Genomic DNA, 18,969 nt, shown 5'->3' on the forward strand with positions numbered 1-18,969 from the left:
TTAAGTGTCATTCTGGGTTTCCATCCCGTTTCAACCATTAACTAGCTATGTGGCCTTGGACAAGTCATACAATCCTTCCAGGTAGTTTTCTCCACATATTAAAAAGGATAAAGTTTGACTACACGATCTCAGGAGCTATAAAACCCTAGCCACAGACACTATGTACAAAATTTAGAGTCTGACCTACCACCCTTCCCAACCAAACGATTTTAAATTACTAGCCATGTAAATCCAGGCTGAAAGCAGATGAGATACTTGTATCTTTAAGAGCTAGGAGGTCCTATGGAGAAATAGGAACTCAGATACACTGATAATTTTAGTTAAAATGTTATTACCCTCTGTAGAACATTTGGCTATGCCTACAAAGCTGAAGATGGACATGCATTATCACTAGGCTGCCAGGACAATTCTTGCTTTCGCCTGTTATCCTGACATCCTTTCCAGACACACCACAGGGAAATTCTTGCTCTTGCACATTTCAGCATTCATTGTTTTTTGTAATGAAAAACTGTAAATAAAATAATTGCCAATAGTGGAATGGATCAGTAAATGAAATACTACTCAGCAGTTAAAGTGAACTCATTGGATCTATGCCTTTCGACAACATTTCCAAAAAAAAAATTGAGTGCAAAAGCAAGTTGTAGATAGATACGTACAATATGATCTGATTTATTAAAATATGTAAAATATTTCAAACCACGTCAGAGAGTGGTTTCCTCTGGGAGAAAGAGAGAGAAAAGAAATTCAAAAGAAGTTCAACAGAGGCAGTAAAACAACTAATAATTCAAGTCAAATTGTAGTATTTAAAAACCACTACTGAAATAAAGAAAAATTTAAATTTTTGTCACTTTACAATCTTTTTACAATGAACAATGTCTTTTTTTTTTTTTTTTTTTCTTTTTGAGACAGAGTCTCACCCTGTCACCTAGGCTGAAGTGCAGTGGCAAGATCTTGGCTCACTGCAACCTACACCTCCCGGGTTTAAGCAATTCTCCTGCCTCAGCCTCTGGAATAGCTGGAATTATAGGAGCGCACCAACACGCCAGCCTAATTTTTGTATTTTTAGCAGAGACAGGGTTTCATCATGTTGGCCACGCTGGTCTCAAACTCCTGATCTCAAGTGACCCACCCGCCTTGACCTCCCAAAGTGCTGGGATTACAGGTGTGAGCCACCACCACACCCAGCCACAATAAGCAATATCTTAATCAGTTTTTAAATTCATGAATTCAGCTCTTACTGTGTCTGATGTGTAATTTTACACTTCTTTTCAGTTCTTTCTTTTAAAATTCAATTTCTGCTTTGCCATATTGCTCTTTAGAAATATGTGGCATAAGGCTTAAAACCATAGCAATGCAAAAAACTATTTTTGGAACTCATTTAAATTTGTGTTTGCTGGAATTTATATTTCTATGGAAACAAAAATGAACCCAAAACTACACAATAGATAAGACTGTTTCAAACAAAGAACAAAGTCCCATCCCTGAGGGCTCTTATAGGCTATAAGCCCCAGGAACAGAGGACAACACACAGAAACCCGAGTAGGAAGGAGGTCCTAGGCCAGGGGCGGGGGAGCCAGTAACAAGATGGCTTCTTGGAATAGATGGGTTTTCTGGATGGTTTTGAAGAGAGGAATGCAAAGGGCCACCCATTGATGGTATGCTGTCCTATATGTCAAAGTTTAGGGGAAAAAAAGTCATAAGGACTAGTGTGGGCAATAAGACAAAGGAAGCAGTTAGGAGGGACATTTAAAGGGAGTGGACAGAAGGGCCCACATGGACAGAGCCGGAGGCCTTGGGAGGTGGCGAGGGCTTGCACCCAGGCAGGGAAGCAGGCTGCAAGGAGAACTGTGTCAAAGCCTGAGGGGAGGGCATGTTCGATGACAGACTGCGGGGATGCTTGAGTTTCAATGAAAAGGATAAATAGGGAAAGGGTCTCATGACAGCAAAAGAAGACGCAGTCAGAATTTCATTAATGGATTCATATATATGGCATATATTCACATATATTATATATGTGAAGCCAGAATGCTAGAATGGAGCCACCAATTTTTCAAGGAGTATAAGGTCTATGCTACGAGAAGGGGACAGAAAACATGTGAAGAATGGACAAATATCATAGCACATAGAATGACAGTAAAGCACTTGGTACGCAAGTAGAACAAACCCTGTGACAAAAAAATTCAACTTAAAATGGTAGCAAAACAGCCACTATAAAATCTAAAACAGAAAACAAAAATAAGGCCCTAAACAGAGGAAGTCTTGAAAAAAATGGAAAGTGATCATAATTAATAGATTAACAAAGCATAGAATTCTAAAGATGATATAGACATCACCACATTGATCTCTTCTTGGTATGTGAGGGAGGGAATACCTTAAATTTATGTTTTTTAAAAATACCTCAGAAAAAAAAGACAAATTTGTCACAATCCTTATTTCCATAAAGGCTTTTTAAATATTTAACATCAAAGGCAAGAGAGGGAAAAAGTTGTTTTTAATTTTCACATATCCTCTCTTACTCTTCTACAGGACCAAGTAATATATACCCAAGACCACTCCAGCCTGGGCGGCAGAGCAAGACTCTGTCTCAAAAAAAAAAAAAAATATATATATATATATATATATATATATATATATATATATATATACACCCAGGACTTTGGGTTGAATTTGTTTCTTTGGTTTCAATACTATTATGTAAATTATAATAAAACAGCAGTAAAAATATATTACATGTCTCCTTCAATTTGGAATCAAGTCTCTTTTGGGTAATTCAGAACTAAAATGTTTCTATAGGGTTCTTACATGATAATTCCTACTAGAGGCATCAAGGAATTTACAATTATTTGATTTGTCTCGGCTCCTGAAGAATCCATTCATTCTGTATACTCGTGTCCATTAAATTCAACTAAAGTCTATTCTACAATAAAAGGGAGTAAACTTCTGATACAGAAAACAACCCCGATGAGTTTGAAAATCAGTATGCTGGGTACGAGAAGCCTGACACAAAAAGAATACATACTATTTGAGTTTGTATAAAATTCTAGAAAGTATACACTAATCTAGAGTCACAAAAGTCAGATCAGTAGCTCAGGAGCAAAGGAGGTCTTACAAAGAGACATGAGGCAATTTGGGGAGGTGATGGAAATGTTCTCTGTCCCAATTGTGTTGGTAGTTTCACAGGTGCGTACCTATGTCAAAAGCTCATGGAATTGTGCACTTTAATTTGATGCAGTTGTATACTTAAATCACACCTAATTAACTTATTTTAAAAGTCAACTACATAATTATTTCAAAATAAAAAGTTTAAAAATTCAACTAAAGATGTAATACAAAGGGATTAAATAAAGAATTTTTCCAATGGTCTCATCAAGAGTCAAGTTCTGGGCCAGGTGCTGTGCCTCACACCTGTAATCCCAGCACTTTGGGAGGCCGAGGCAGGTGGATCACCTGAGGTCAGGAGTTTGAGAACAGCCTGGCCATCTCTATTCAAAAATACAAAAAAAAAAAAAAAATTAACCGGGTGTGGTGGCAGGCGCCTGTAATCCCAGCTACTTGAGAGGCTAAGGCAGGAGAATCGATTGAACCCGGGAGGCAGAGGTTGCAGTGAACTGAGATCGCGCTGCTGCACTCCAGCCTGGGCGGCAGGAGCGAAACTCCATTTCAAAAAAAAAAAAAAAAAAGTCAATTTCTGCCTTCTAGATGGTGGCAATTTGAAACATTGAAAGTTGGTATACCATTCTTTGAAGAGCCTAATAAGCACTTTGGATCCTGGAAGTGTTTGGAAAGCAGCACCTCCTTCTAAGAAGCGGTTTATTGATGGAGCTTCCATCTGAACAAACAAGTTGAAATCACAAATGCTAAACAAACAAGTTGAAGTCACCGGATGCTAAGGAAGAGCAGTATTATTCAGTCATTTTCTGGTTCCCCAGGAACAGACAAACAGTTTTGCTTCCAGTCTACTGCCAAGAGCCTGTGTTCTCAGTGAAGCAAGTGCTCTCAGCGAGGCAAGTGCTCTCAGCGAGGGTGTATCTGGTGGGAATATGAACAACTTGAGCCTAGATATGAGGCCAAAAAAGGAGCTGCCTTTCCTGCATCTTCTATGGTCAGCTATTATCCATCTTAAGGGTGAAGATGAATAAGTACCAACAGCCTACTCATGATCACATCACCAGGATTCTCTCCTGCACCTGCTGGAGCCCTCTGTTTTATGTTTAGTGGTGAGGACTCCTTAAGTAATGGCACAGGCAGGGCTAAGTGTTAGCCAGGAACCACTACAAATTTCCTTTTCATGCAAAAGAGCTGCTCAGAATGAGCACTTACCTTGAGCACCGCAGGGCTGGGGCCATCAGCTCTATCTCTGATCTAGGCATAACTCTCCCATTTACCCCGAATCCCCAAGGAAAAAAGGCTAGAAACAGTAGTAACTTTGGAGGAGGGCTGCTACTAAACTGTTTCAGAGCAGTTCTGATTGAGAAAATCTTTTTTTTAAAAGCAGTTACTATTTCCTCTCTCAATATGCTTTTATAGGGTTAAACATGCAAACTGTGAGGTCTTCACTGGCCTTAAATTTTCAACTACAAAATGGGTATAATAACAGTACCTACATCATAAGATTGTGGCAAACATTGAACAAAATAAAATATATAAAGTGCGCAGGAAAATGCCTAATACAGAGAGAGTACTCAATACATAAGAGCTATTATTTAGGTAAGAAAACCTCAGATCTTATACTGAAAACAATAGGGAGTTAAAAGGTAAGAGTAATGTTGAGAAAAGGATCGACGGATAAGACAAAAGGAGCAAAACAGTCTCTGAAATAGAGCCTGAGTTTTCTATGCAAGCTGTAGAAAACAGCTATACGAAACGCTCAGTACATAAAGGACACATAAAGGACACTTTTGCCTTCCTTTCTCAGGAAATCAAAGAAATCCAAGTTTTTAAGAAAATCAATTTTTAACATTCAGCCAATCAACCAATTTATCTCTAGGAGTTTTCTCCTTGAGATACATTGCTAAGAGGGATTTCCTTTTGATTATGGTGCCGTGTGTTTTACAAGGCAGCAAGGAAAGGCTTTTACACACAGCTGAGCAACAAACAAAGAAAAACTGACCAGACCAATCAAGTGGGACTCATTGATTTGATGGTAGAAACTGTTGCTTGACTGCAGGTTGCAGATGATTTTAAATTGGATGGGCTTGTGAACATCTAAGAAACAAGGAGGTAATTTTAAAAATTGGAAGTCTATGAACTTTGAGTAGCATAATATAACGATAGGTGAGACAGAGTCAAAAATACTCATTTAGAAGAGTAAGAGAGAATGTCAAAATTATGTCAAAAATACGTGTATAGACATGGAATGGGAAAAGACCAACTTAGTACAAATATAGCCTAACACCACAAGTTGAAAACAACCTGAATATAAGTCAGCAATGTTCATGATTGTAGGCTGTATAAACAGGAGCCTAAGGTATATGATTGGAAAGTAACCCCTTCCAAAATCCTCAGCATCAGCTAGCAATAAAGTTAAGAATGCAATTCCAGGGAATTAGCCTGGAGGTTTTCCAGATTATCTGGAGTAAACTGCCAAGATAGTGGAGTGACACTTCAGAATGATTCTTCTTTCTGTTTTCAAGGTGAATTCTCATTTTCTCCATCTTTTTGACCTAGTTTCTCTTCTTATGGAATTTACAACAAATATGTCAATATTATGTTGATAACTGTATACCAACCCATTAGGTACCTACCAGGCGATCTTGAATTTTATCTGCAAGTGTTGGATCACTCAACAGTAAAGGGGGTTCGCTGGATGAATCCCCAGAAATCAAACGAAGTTTGGCTTCATTGACTACTGTAGAAAGTCCAATGGTAATAAATGATATTCCTGAAATTCTGGCATCTTCAGAAATACTTTGAACATCTGGATTCTTTGGATGGTCAATGCCATCAGTCATCAGCAAAGCCACTTTCACACCATCCTTACGCCCTTCTCTCTTAAGTAGCCTAGTGGCATTGGAGATGGCATAATAAGAGAAGGTACCTTGCCCTATTAAATTCATAGACTTAACCTTCTGCTTAAATGTCTGCAGGTCCTTCCAAGAAGAAAAAGGTGGATCAATTTGGACAGAGCTGCTAAACTGAAGTGCTGCCAGTTTGATGTCATATTCCAAGGAGCCACCAGGAGTCAATTGGAAAATCTTGTCACTCAAGCTATCCACAAAATCTTTCTGTTTATCAAAGAGGACAATTTTAGAACTTTCAGAGCTGTCCACGATGAAGACAATATCTATGAAACAAATGGAGCCTGAAACAGAGTAAACAGGTTAGGCAAAATAATTATTCATATCATGAAAGAAATTTGCGTAAGGAAAGCCCTGAAGTGGTGTGTTGTATATTGTTTGGTGTTGAGAGCAGCGTGAGGAGAGTAAGAGAGACATGTTGGACAGAAAGCTTAAATTGTAAAAAACTAAATGTCTAAGTTTATAAATTATTTTCTCCTTGTAAAATCATGCAAATTAAAATAAATAAGATATCATATATTCTGAGCATCTTTTCAATGTTAAACCTGCTGAAAGTGGGAGGAAATGGGAAGTCAAGATGCATCATATTTTAAAAATCCAACTAACACTGAGCATAGCTGTCTAGAAGTAAATGATACTCTAATTCTCAGGTTGTGTCATATTGGTGAGTCCCTATTTTTTTTTTAACTTTCTTGAAATCAAGGTAGAAAATGACTATACCCCTTGTACCAAGAGTAAGTGGGGAAGAAACCTAACTTAAACACAACTTAAGTTTAAATCCCAGCTCTGTATCTCACTAGTTAATTTGTCTATGGCCTTGAGTATGCCACTCAACCTCTTAAGACCTCAATTTTTTTTATCTATACTATGAGTGGTAATCTCCGTCCTGCCTATTTTACAAGGTTACTGTGAGGCTCAAATGAGATAATAGGTGCACAAGTGCTCTTATTAAAAATTCTGATGTGCTATAAGTATGTCAGGTATATTAGCACCATATAATTTTATCAAAATAGACTACCACATGTATACATGTATATGGCTTGCTATTGATATCAAATACTATTTAGAAAAATTCACAAAAGTATTTTTAACAGGCTAAACTTAAAAACAAACACATTTATTTTTACCCTGGACATCACTTTTCCTTGCAAGCAAATTTGGCTTTGGTCCTTTCTTTCTTTGTCCGGATACTGTTTGACTCATAAATGCTGAAAGCAGGGTACAGAAGACAAAATATCTGTTCCACATTATGGTAGATGGTGAAAAATCATCTGCCTTGTAGCACCTTTAATAGAAAAGTCAGTTACAAATACTTTAATAAAATATGGTGTTTGTTATTTTAAAATTTCAAGCTAGCAGAGTTGAAAACTGTCATGTGACTGGAAAAAAAGAGGTTTTCATTCATATTTCTAGAAAAATATTCACATTGAGATTTTAAAAGATTTAAATCCAAATAAATCATGGCACCATGACCAAACATTTATTAGTGAATGTTTCTACATATTCAAAGAACTATATTTAAGTATTCTTAATTCTCCATTGTATTATGAGGAGCATAGAGTTGGGAGAGCCATTTAAAAACATTTCAATCCCACTCTGTATGAGTACTGTGGTTCAGTCACAGGGTCTGCTTTGACATTTCCAAATTCTTCAGGGTGAATTCAGATTGCTATATAGTCATTTCATTCACTTTCATTATAACTGATTCCTGAGAAATCTAGTATTTTGTAGAATTGTAGATAATCACCACCCTTTCAGGCTTAATACTACACACATAACTTCAGTGAGTTCAGAGGTCAAAGTAAAAATTAAATTGCCCTTCTGTTTCCATAGAACCCCATTTCTCTTTTCTACCCTACCTTTGGAAACTTTGTCTCCACCAGGGGTTCAAAGCTGCATATCCAATGAATCAAAAGAATATGAGAGCAAAAATAATAGATTTGCTTAAAAGCAACACTTTTCTTCCAGGGATGGCTAAAAGAACTAATGAACAGAAACAGGACTTAAAGCCAAGAAGCACCCCCTCTGAATAGCCCTGTGAAACTATTTTTCTGGGTAGATTAACAATGAAAAATCTAATTCTGTATTAAAATCCTCAGTCTTCATCAGTCAATATGCCTAGCTACACACCAAATGGCTCTTAAACTCACAGATTTCCCTGGGAGGAGAAGACTCATGTGCTGCTGCCTCAGTATACCCAAGAGAATGGCAACGAGAAAGCTTATTTCAAATCAGCATTTAGTATGGCTTAAAAATGCTTGCCTGCTGAAACTATATTGACTTCAGGAGTTCTGGAAAAGGAATCACATTTTCCTTCTTTGGCACCTTGCCTTTAGGGGATAAGAATCTAGGAAATCATGAGCACGATTTTTCCAGACTCTGAATAGAGGGTGGAAATATATGCAAAGGCAGTGAGGAGTGAGATGGAGACTGACTTTTTTCATACATGCCAGATGGATAAACCCCAAAGGGAAACAAAACTGTTGGGTTAGAAGAGGACCAATGGATGGCTTCATGCCACAGTCTGCTCCTCACATAGCATCATCCAGCTGGAAGTTTATTAACAGAACTTCAGATAGGTATGATCAAACATCTTGGGTAGCAATTGGCCAAATGCCAACTGATCCTCAGACAATGTATACCAAAATGTAAAGAGAGCTGGGTATTAAAAACAAAACAAAACAAAACCAAGAAGTGTGCTAAGGAAACAGAACACACAAAGGCCGTCTCTCCTCAAGTTATCCCTTTGCTAAGCAAGGAAAAAAATTAAATGATGTACAACTTTAAATCTGAAGGTTAGTGTAAAGATAAGGCTATATGAAAAACACAGTTCTTACTGCATTTTCAAAGGGGAAAGGGAATAACACCATGGCCATGGTATTACATATGAGTTTTGTCTTTGGTTGAGTTCATACCGTAAGGAACATCTCAGAAGTCCTGGAAACAAGAGACTGAGAATTGAATTCCATTGAGAACTGAGCAAGATTTTATAAGCAACATAATCAAGCAACTCTTCAAAACCGTTCATGTAAGGTTTTAGAAATGCTGGCTTTAAATAAAGATTTATCTTTTCCCAAAACTAAGCACCTGCTGTTACTGTTTTCTTAGCATATAATCATGAATTCGTATCTGACCCCTGTATATACGATATTCACAAACATAACTTTTCCATTGACAATAATCACAATATATCATATTTTATTATCATTCGCTCTGACATTTTTAATCTAGCGCTCCCAATCCAAAGTCTTGTTATTTCTTTCTGTTTCCCTATTGTAGCCAGAGGACATTTTCATACCTCTCTAGTTTTGTTTCTCTAGTTTGTTAGTTCTACTGCTTCCCTGAAATATCTTTCTCCTTTATTAATTTGGCATCTTGAGAGCCCACTCATTTCTTATCACTTTTTACCATGTTTTATTTTGCCTCTTTCTCACCTTTCTCTCTTTCTGATGTCACATACAAGCAAAATAGGTTTCAGAAAAAAACAGTGCCATTAGTTAAGTGAAGGAAATGTGAACCTCTGTGTTTACTATAGGTTAAATTTTATAAATGCAGAAACAATCATAATTTGTAATCAAATACCGTATTTTTACTTTTGGCCTAAAATTTATTTGGGGTAAATATCAGGATCAATAAATAAATCCAAGATACTTTATTTTTTATAATTTTTCAAAAATAAAATGATCTTATAGCAGAGTTCACCAACTTTAGTTACAATGTTTGCATCTCAGTTTCTACACAAATATAAAATGATTGAATAAAGACTTCATTCAAATTGACAAATTAGCCAAGTTGTAAAGTATTCTATAACTAATTCTAAATTGTAAACCCTGTTCCAAATTGAGAAAAAGATGTCCTAAAATATATTAACATCATTGTAAAACAATTTAGAAGACTGTAAGTTAAAAATCAATTCCAAAATAACTTTAAATTTTAAATTTCTACATTTTAACAATGTTAATATTTTTCTAATAATTGCTTTGAAGCAATTGCAGAGAACACAAACTTTTGACAAGCTTTCTTCACCTAATAAGTATGTAAGTCATTTAGTCTTCCACAGTTCCTTGATGGTCCTATCTGATTTCAAGTGACTAAAATAAATCCGTTATGTCTTACCTTATTAAGTTTGTCAAACAGGAATTAAAGACTAGTTGAGTAAATGCCAACAGCAAGGACTGTGGTAGGGGGTGAAGTTAGCTATTTGATATTGTTCTGTTCTGTGGGAAATAAAAGTCTTTGCTTTAGGATCTTTTGCAGTCTTTTATTCATGTTTATTCGACTAAGTTAAAGCAAGAGTGGTCAGGCATTTGGCCAGGGTGCAAGATCTGGGTGGGATCAGTAAGCAATTTAAAGGAACAGTGTCTTTCAGAATGAGACTGTGTTTTCCAGACTATTGTAAAAACAACTTGAGAGAACTTTCTACATTTTAGGCATTGGTTGACAGCCTGCCTTTTTTCTCATGCTATGTCCTTCTCTTTTTATTGCTACATTTCTTTGCCTGGGGGATGTGCTCTAAGATACTGGTTCTGAACATCTCTGTGAAGGAGTATAAATGACACCAGACTCAGATTCAAAGCTGTTTTTTCAAGAGAGGTAACAGTTTGATTGTTATTAAAGCTGAATGATGAGTACGTAGGTGTGCATTGTTCTAGTCTTTGTATTTCTGTGATTTTTGAAATTTTTTGTAATAAAAGGTATATATAATATACAAGGAAAGAGTGGTCTGAGTACAGGCACAGTTCTGCCCCTAACTCTTATGGGGGCTTCAGTTTCCCACTTACGAAATGAGAGAGTGGATTTAATCATTTATTAAGATGTGTTCAAACTGTAACATGAGAGGTTTACAGCGGTTAATATTTTGGTCTCTGTCTAGGAGAGGAGGTCACTGTGGTTTTTCCACTGTCTTTTCCCCTATTTTCTACCTTGTGGTTACAGCCCATATTAAGTCAATGTTTATCAGTGTAATGTGTACTGCAAAGAAGCCACTTGACCCCTAGACAACTAACAGGCAGGCTTCTCCATGGACTTCCTCTGAAATAGAGAATAGCAAGATCATCCGAGAAAGCAATATAAACGTTCATGTTACGATTATTTAAAATGAACTTTCTTAGGCATTTTAATGTGTATGAATTTCCTTATTATAGCAATAATAATCTCCAATTCATGGACACTTACCAGGTGCTAGGCACTGTCCTGAGTGCTTCACACCCATTACCTCATTTAGTCCTTCACAAGCACAACCACAGTCCTCACTTAACATCCTCCGTAGGTGCTTGGAAACTGTGACATAAAGTGAAACAATAGATAATGAAGCCAATTTTCCCATGAGCTAATTGATATAAATAAGAGTTAAGCTCCTATGGCATATTTCTAGTTACAAAAATATCACTGAACCTCTAAATAAAGACTCAAAACAACTCTAATATTAAACATTGGAATAAATCTAAGCCATACATACATTTATGAAAGATTGATAAAAACAAGATAACTGTTTACCTCCATATTCCAGTTCAGGGTCATGGTTGACCAGATCCTGTCCCAGCAGCTGAGGGTGCAAGGCAGGAACCAGCCCTGGACAAGATGCAATCCTGTCACAGGGCACTCATACACCCACCCACTCTCTCAGACAGGGACCCATGTAGACACACCAATGCACCTAGTGGGCAGAGCTTTGGGATGTGGGAGGAAACCCCAGGACCTGGAGAAAACCCACACAGACATGGGGAAAACATGTCAACTCCACACAGTCAGCCTGGTCCAGGAATTGATTTTTTTTCTCTCATCCAATGTTATAACAAAATGACATTGAACAAAACATTATTCCAGGACCCCTTGTACTTATAGTAGAAGTTGTAAGAATTCAAATTTTTCCAAGACGGAGGCAGAGAGAGGTTCCGTAACTTGTCCACTGTCATACTAAAACTAGAGAATGGCAAAATGAACTTTTAACTCAGGCTTATAAGACCTGTGAGCCTCACTTATAACAACTAGTATGTCATTAAGTATCCATGTGAATGTTTGTGTTTCACTGTCTCCTCCTCACAAAACAGGTTTTGAGGAACTGAGGCAGTTTCATGAGGCTTTGGTAACAGAAAGAAGAAACAGTGGGTATAATGCAGAAGTAACAGTGGAATTTCCTAGCGAACAACCATGTATTTACTTAGTAGCCTGTGGGTGTTAATCACACTTTTTACTTTTGTGAGATGAGAATCAAGAGACAAGGAAGTAGCATCTTTTCAGGTCAACTCTCTTTTTGCTGAGGCAGGTTAACAACATGCAGAATAATAATGCCACTAAGAAGCAAACAAGTAATACCTGGATGGGGGAAATGGACTAAAGCCCTTCTGCTTTGGAGCTGTTTTGATTAAAGTTGGTAGGAGGTTGGAGTCCAGGTTACTCATCCATTCCCTTTCTCCAACAGTAAATAGGGTAACTCAAACCAAAGATTTGCCACCTTTCATTCCCAAGCGTGAAAATCAGCACTAAGTTGATTGGGAAGATTATGCAAAATAAAATCTTCAGTTTTGTCAGTCTATAAAAGGCAATTAGTTTTGCACCCAGAGAAACAAAGCGCCACTGCAATCCTAATCCCAACAGATGGTCTTGAATTAGTATGCTATTGGACACACAGCAGACCAAATAAGAGAACATGGATAACCCTAATGACTAGAAAAAGGCAACGTGGAGCCCATGCCCTTCTGACAGTTATTTTGTAGTAAAGTCTTTCTAGAAGAAATATAGCATACTATTTTCATTGTTACTACTATAAATAGCCCAGAGTAAGCACTCATATTTGTGAAATGAATGATTATTAGAAGTAATTTTTAGTGTTTATCAATCACTTGAGGTCTATGATACAATAAATTGCTCTTCTCCAAAGCTCTGCTAGATGAAAATCTTTTTTCAACTTTTTCAAATTCTTTTAATATGCTACCATAGTAGGATCTGCATTGTGTCTATTGACTCTAGTACCAGTGCCAACATCTTAATTTCAGTGGTGATGGTATTTTGGGGTCCTAGAATCATTTAAAAAGAGACAAGTCTGCTAAGACTTACATATTTCAGAGAATTTTATCTGCATGAATTCATAGAAATAAAAAAAAAAGGTTGATAACAAATCAAAGTTATACATTTCGACCAAGATTAAGGCATAGTATAGTTTCACAAGCTTTTCCCTACTTTAGCCACCTCCCACACTGCTGATCTAGAGTGGAAAAAAAAATTACCAACTAACAAGGAAGAAATGAATGACCTTCGTACCTATTTGAAGAAATTTGTTCTTGAAGGTCCTTTTCTTTTCTTTTCCTTTTCTTTTCTTTCTTTCTTTCTTTTTCTTTCTTCCTTTTGTCAGTAGAAAAGTTGATATAGTAGAATTTCTAACACTTGCCCCAAAGCTCTGAAATTTCTGGGATTCGTTATCCTTGGACCCAGAATATGACTAAGTCATTCTCTCAACTCCTTCATCAGTAATTAGAGGAATACTGCCTTAGTCCATTTTGTGTTGCTATAAAGGAATACCTAAGGCTGAGTAATCTATAAAGAAAAGAGGTTTATTTGGCTTACAATTCTGCAGACTGTGCAAGAAGCATGACACCAGCATCTGCTTCTGGTGAGGGCCGTTGACTGCTTCTACTCATGGCAAAAGGTGAAAGGGGGCCAGTGTGAGAAGATCATATGGTAAGAGAGGGAGCAAGAGAGCAGGGAGCGAGGTGTCAGACTCTTTTAAACAATCAGTTTCCCCAGGAACTAATACAGGAGAACACACTCATTACCACAGGGATGGCACCAAGTCATTTATAAGGGCTCCACCCACATGACCCAAACGTTTCCCATCAGGCCCCACTTCCAACAGTGAGGACGAAATTTCAACACAAGGTTTGGAGGGGGCAAATATCCAAACCACAGCAAACACCAAAACTGTATTGGTCTTATTTGTCAACAAAGGGAAATATTAAAAGCATTCAAAGACAATGAGAAAATAAAAATTATCATTGGTAATAAAATATAGGATGTGGCATTGCTTAAATCTGGAACAGTGTGACTTCAGTCCCTATTCCCTCACCAAATTCTGATTGAGTTGATCCTTCCACATTCCCTCTACTATTTTTCAATTGTTACTATTATTTAATAAACTTTATGGTTTAGAGCAGTTTTGGTGTACAGCAACATGGACTCAATTATATTTTATATTGTTTACTCCCTAAGATCTCTTGCTTCATTATTTGTCATTCAATCCCCAGCTTGAATAATTGTGTCACATCTGCAACGCACAGTGCCTCATAGGCTATAGTGACGGGCTAAATTCCCTGTCTTATGACTATTAATCTTTCTCTAAAATGTTTCTTCAATATTAATATTTCATCTTCCCATGTTGTTTATTCCTTACTAAATGCAATTATTTTAGACCAAAAAAAAAAACAAAAAAACAAAGTGCCATCTGGAAAATGTTACAATTTTTTTTCTAGGAAATATCTGAAAGTAGATTGATCTAGTCCTATCATAGGTTTGAATGTTCAATATTTTTCTTTAATTATCTTCTTTGGTCAGTGGATAGAGCAGTTTTGTTTTGTTTTGTTTTGTTTTGTTTTGTTTTGTTTTGTTTTTTGAGACAGAGTCTTGCTCTGTCGCCCGGGCTGGAGTGCAGTGGCCGGATCTCAGCTCACTGCAAGCTCCGCCTTCCGGGTTCACTCCATTCTCCTGCCTCAGCCTCCCAATTAGCTGGGACTACAGGCGCCCGCCACCTCGCCCGGCTAGTTTTTTGTATTTTTTTTAGTAGAGACAGGGTTTCACCGTGTTCGCCAGGATGGTCTCGATTTCCTGACCTCCTGATCCGCCCGTCTCGGCCTCCCAAAGTGCTGAGATTACAGGCTTGAGCCATCGCGCCCGGCCGGATAGAGCAGTTTTAACTTTTTCATGCAGAGCCTACTAATAGAGAAAGATCAGATCTATTTACACCTTAACTAAACCCTGCTTTAAATGGAAAAGTATTTCTATTTTTCACCGAGTTCATTTTACTTTCAGGTATTAGACAGTGTTGTTCTAGATGTTGGTGAATTCTTTGATTACCACTGATTGGTATTTAAACTTTTCTTGTCTTGGGGACAAACAATAGTGTCAAATCTCTGAACTGGAAGGAAACTTAGCAACCACTTTTATTTAATTCTGCCATTTCACACTTGATAAAATAGAGGACAGATATTAAGACCCACCGAAAGGTCAAATCATTAATCAGCGAGGGAATAAAGTTTAGGTCTTTGTACATCAAAGTGGCCATCTTTCATTATCTCTAAATGCCCTAGAAAAATGTTAGACCTTTGCGCTATCCAGGCTTGTGCTTGAGCAGGAGAAAAAGGAGGCTGTATGGCTAATAATTTATATTTGTAAGGATTTAACTTTAGTGGCAAATGGCTCAGAACAAATCATCATGGGCTAAGTTCCAGCACATTAAAGAGTCTCACCTCTCTGTGTAAATCTTAGTGCCTGGGCCATTAAAGGCAATGAACACCACCTCTTCCAACCCTGGGTTGAAAAACTTTCTCCTCCAGGTTTGCGCAGGTTTATCTGAGTAACTGGGGATTGTTACAGCTACTTCAGTAACTGACGGCCCATGTTTTTCATCCCTAATCAAAATATAGCTAGTAATATAGGTAGATATCATCGTTTGCATGAATAATAAGTTGCAGAAACACAATACCCACTTGGGTTTTCTGGTCAGTGTATTTGAGATTTAATAAGAATATCAAAAAAAATAAAAATAAAAAGTTTTGAAATAACTCTCCCCAAATTCTGGAATAAAAGTGTTTTAAGAGCATTAAGTAACCTATTACCTCATGTTATATTAAGCCGTTACAATGCTGGTTTATACAACATTGTTCCCAATTAAGGTAATAGGGTCATCTATTTTTTTCATTGCATCTAAATTATCTAGTTCCTCCTGTACAACAGTTTGTTTCTTCTTCTGCCCTTATAAATTCTATACTAAGGGTAGATTATTGATGGACAAAGTTTATAGTAAAGGGGACTTGGGTGAATTGTTTTTTCCTATTTGGGGATATGAACAACCTTTTAATAATATTAAATTCTGCACAGAAATAAGGTATCTATTATCATTATTCATTGTTTATATCCATAGCTATAGATTTTGAAATTACACATATATAATTTTATTTAAAATGAGTAACTTTTACTTAATTATGTATTTTCTGTTATTCTAATTGACCAAATTCAGAAATGCCAAATACTAACACAATTTAGTCAGGACTCTGCATAGGTCTTGAGGGACTGTTGTTTGAAAAAAGATATTTGGGCACCACCTTGTGGGACTTTGTAGAAAGACATAGTGTGAGAGTTTGTCAACTATTGTTAACAGATTACACATTTTAATCGTCTGCGATGCTGAATGGGTGGAATATAAATTGCTTTCTACAGCTTTTCTGGGCAGAAGAATGAGGAGATGAACCAAAGAGTGATAAAACTACTCTTATATAAGATCAAGAAGTTCTCTAAGTAACATCTGATGAAATCCAAAACTCATTCATTTAACTAACATTAACTTAGTCTCTACTATATGTGAGGCACTGGATAGAAAACAGGTAGACGCAGTCACTTCAACCCAGTGAAGAAAATAAGCAACTAAAGAGCAATGGCAATTTTTACAAAAAAAAAAAAAAAAAATTAAGTAATCAAATATCTAACTGTAGTTGACAATACTATGCTGAAGGGTTTGGGAACAAAATGTACCAGTGTCTGCAACTTACTTTGAAATGCATCATAAAGAAAGGAGATGTGGCCAGGCGTAGTGGCTCACACCTGTAATCCCAGCAGTTTGGGAGGCCCAGGCAGGTGAATCACAAGGTCAGGAAATCAAGAACATCCTGGCCAACGTGGTGAAACCCCGTCTCTACTAAAAATACAAAAATTAGTTGGGCATGGTGGCACGCGCCTGTAATCCCAGCCACTCCAGAGGCTGAGGCAGGAGAATTGCTTGAACCAGTAAGCTGAGATAGCACCACTGCACTCCAGCCTGGCCACAGAGCAAGATTCCATCTAAAAACAGAAAGAAAAAGAGAAGAAAAGAGATGGATAGAAGAATGGGTAGATGGGTAGATTATGCAATAGAGCAAATACGTTCATTGTAAATATCAATTGTGAAATCTATGTGGCAAGTAATGGGTTTGCTGTATACTTCTGTTAACTTTTCTGTATGTTTGACAATTTTCATAACAAAATATTAGGCCAGAAAGAGCAAGAGCAATATAGTGTGATAACATCTATAAAAGAGACCTACACAGAGAGCACCCAGCCCAGACTGTGATATGGAAGTTGGAAGTGCAGGAGCAGAGGATAAACAGCAGTTTCTTTTATGCCGTGTTAAAGGGTTTAAACTTTATCTTGAAAGCAATGAATAATCTGAAGCAGGGTTGTGACATGATCACACTTTCATGTTAGGAAAATCACTCTAATCGCTGTGTGAATAATGACAGGAAAACAAGCTTGGAGGCTGAGATCTACTAGGAAACTTACTATGACACCAATGAAAGATAAGGCTCTCAAGTACCAGCAATGAGAAAGCAAAGTGAAGAAGTCTAAAAAATATTAAGAAGTAGAATCAAAGAGCTTAGTACCTAGTTGGCATAGGAAAGCGGAAGAAATGAAGGAGAAAGATGGTACCCAGTAGTCTGCTGAAAAGTATTTAATAACTGTCTCTCTGGGAAAAAAGTGTATTGTACACATACATATATGTAAGTTTATTGGAAATGTTATTGGTATAATGAATGTATGGTATAAAATTTCAAATAATAACAAAATACACAATATTCTCTATTATAAATTCTATATAGCAAACTGACTCATACAGATTGCTTTCATTGATTTTTGACCAAATTCTTATATCCTTAGCCAATCTGTGGTTGTTACTGATGAATGAGTGTAGTTCCAACAAGAATGTTGGTTGGCATTTTCCTCTTCTTTAACAAGTAAGACAAAAGTGAAACAAAGAAAAATGTGGATGTGCATTAAAACTTCATTTGTTTGTCAATGATGTAAGCAACTTTGTAGCTGAATAATATAATACTTTTCAAATACTGAAACATTTTCTTAGATTTTTTCTTATTCAACTGTTACAGACAAAATACACTTTTGAGTTTAATCTGCATTATTGTTTTCTCCGTCACTTCCTTTGATCTAAACAATAAATGAGACAGTAATTCAAGCCCTAATTTGTAGCAGATTTCTATTGTGTAAAAAGTCCTACTATGTCAGATTTCAAATAACTTACTTGACATCACTAAACACAAGGTTGGAAAGAGAAACACAAATATATAGCAGCATACCACTCTGCAGGATTTCCATCATACAGTTGCCATGGATGCAAACAACCTCAAGTACGTACACAATAGTAAGATTTACTAAATAGTTAGGAAGTAATGAGTTTTGAGTGTTTATTACTATTGTTTTTAATGTAATTTATTTATTTGTAAATTAAATATATAATACAACATTTAATAGTATCTGTGGTTAACAACTGGTTCACAAACTTTCTGGAAATTTAGCAGTTGACCCTCACAAGGTGACATGAGCCATCTTCAGCACACCAGAGACCATACCTAACTTCCAGGCTGTGCGGTGCCCTCTTGCCTCTTAAAACAGTACGGCACACAGGTCTGAGAATTGGTTCTGCCTCTTTTTGACACTGGACCTGTAACTTATGAAAGCCTCAGTTTCCACATCTAAAAGTGAAGACTATGAGGAGGAGCCCAATAAACATAAGGATAGCAACAGCAGCATCTGAATCAACAACAAAAATAACACCTCTCTCACAGTGTTGTGGTGAGTATCAAAAGAGCTTTGTAAACAGTAAAAATCCATAGATGTTATGTAATTTCAAAAACAACTTAAAAGACAAACAACACTAGAACATGTTCATAATGTATAGGATCAGTATCCAGAATAT

General features: G+C 36.8%; 1 protein-coding gene across 1 annotated transcript in view; it reads right to left on the reverse strand.

Moving 5' to 3' along the window:
• The window catches only part of LOC105475566 (collagen type XXVIII alpha 1 chain), a 184,552-nt gene extending 174,285 nt beyond the window's left edge, over positions 1-10,267 (reverse strand). Inside the window, exons 1-3 of the mRNA XM_011730931.2 lie at positions 10,134-10,267; positions 7,145-7,302; positions 5,745-6,301 (exon numbers count right to left, since the gene is read on the reverse strand). Of these exons, the coding sequence (XP_011729233.2) occupies positions 5,745-6,301; positions 7,145-7,265 (678 nt within the window). The 5' untranslated portion in view covers positions 7,266-7,302; positions 10,134-10,267. The remainder of the gene's footprint in view (positions 1-5,744; positions 6,302-7,144; positions 7,303-10,133) is intronic.
• Positions 10,268-18,969: the final 8,702 nt, after the last annotated feature.

The sequence above is a fragment of the Macaca nemestrina genome, chromosome 4 (assembly GCF_043159975.1).
Source record: "Macaca nemestrina isolate mMacNem1 chromosome 4, mMacNem.hap1, whole genome shotgun sequence".
NCBI classification, from domain to species: Eukaryota; Metazoa; Chordata; class Mammalia; order Primates; family Cercopithecidae; genus Macaca; species Macaca nemestrina.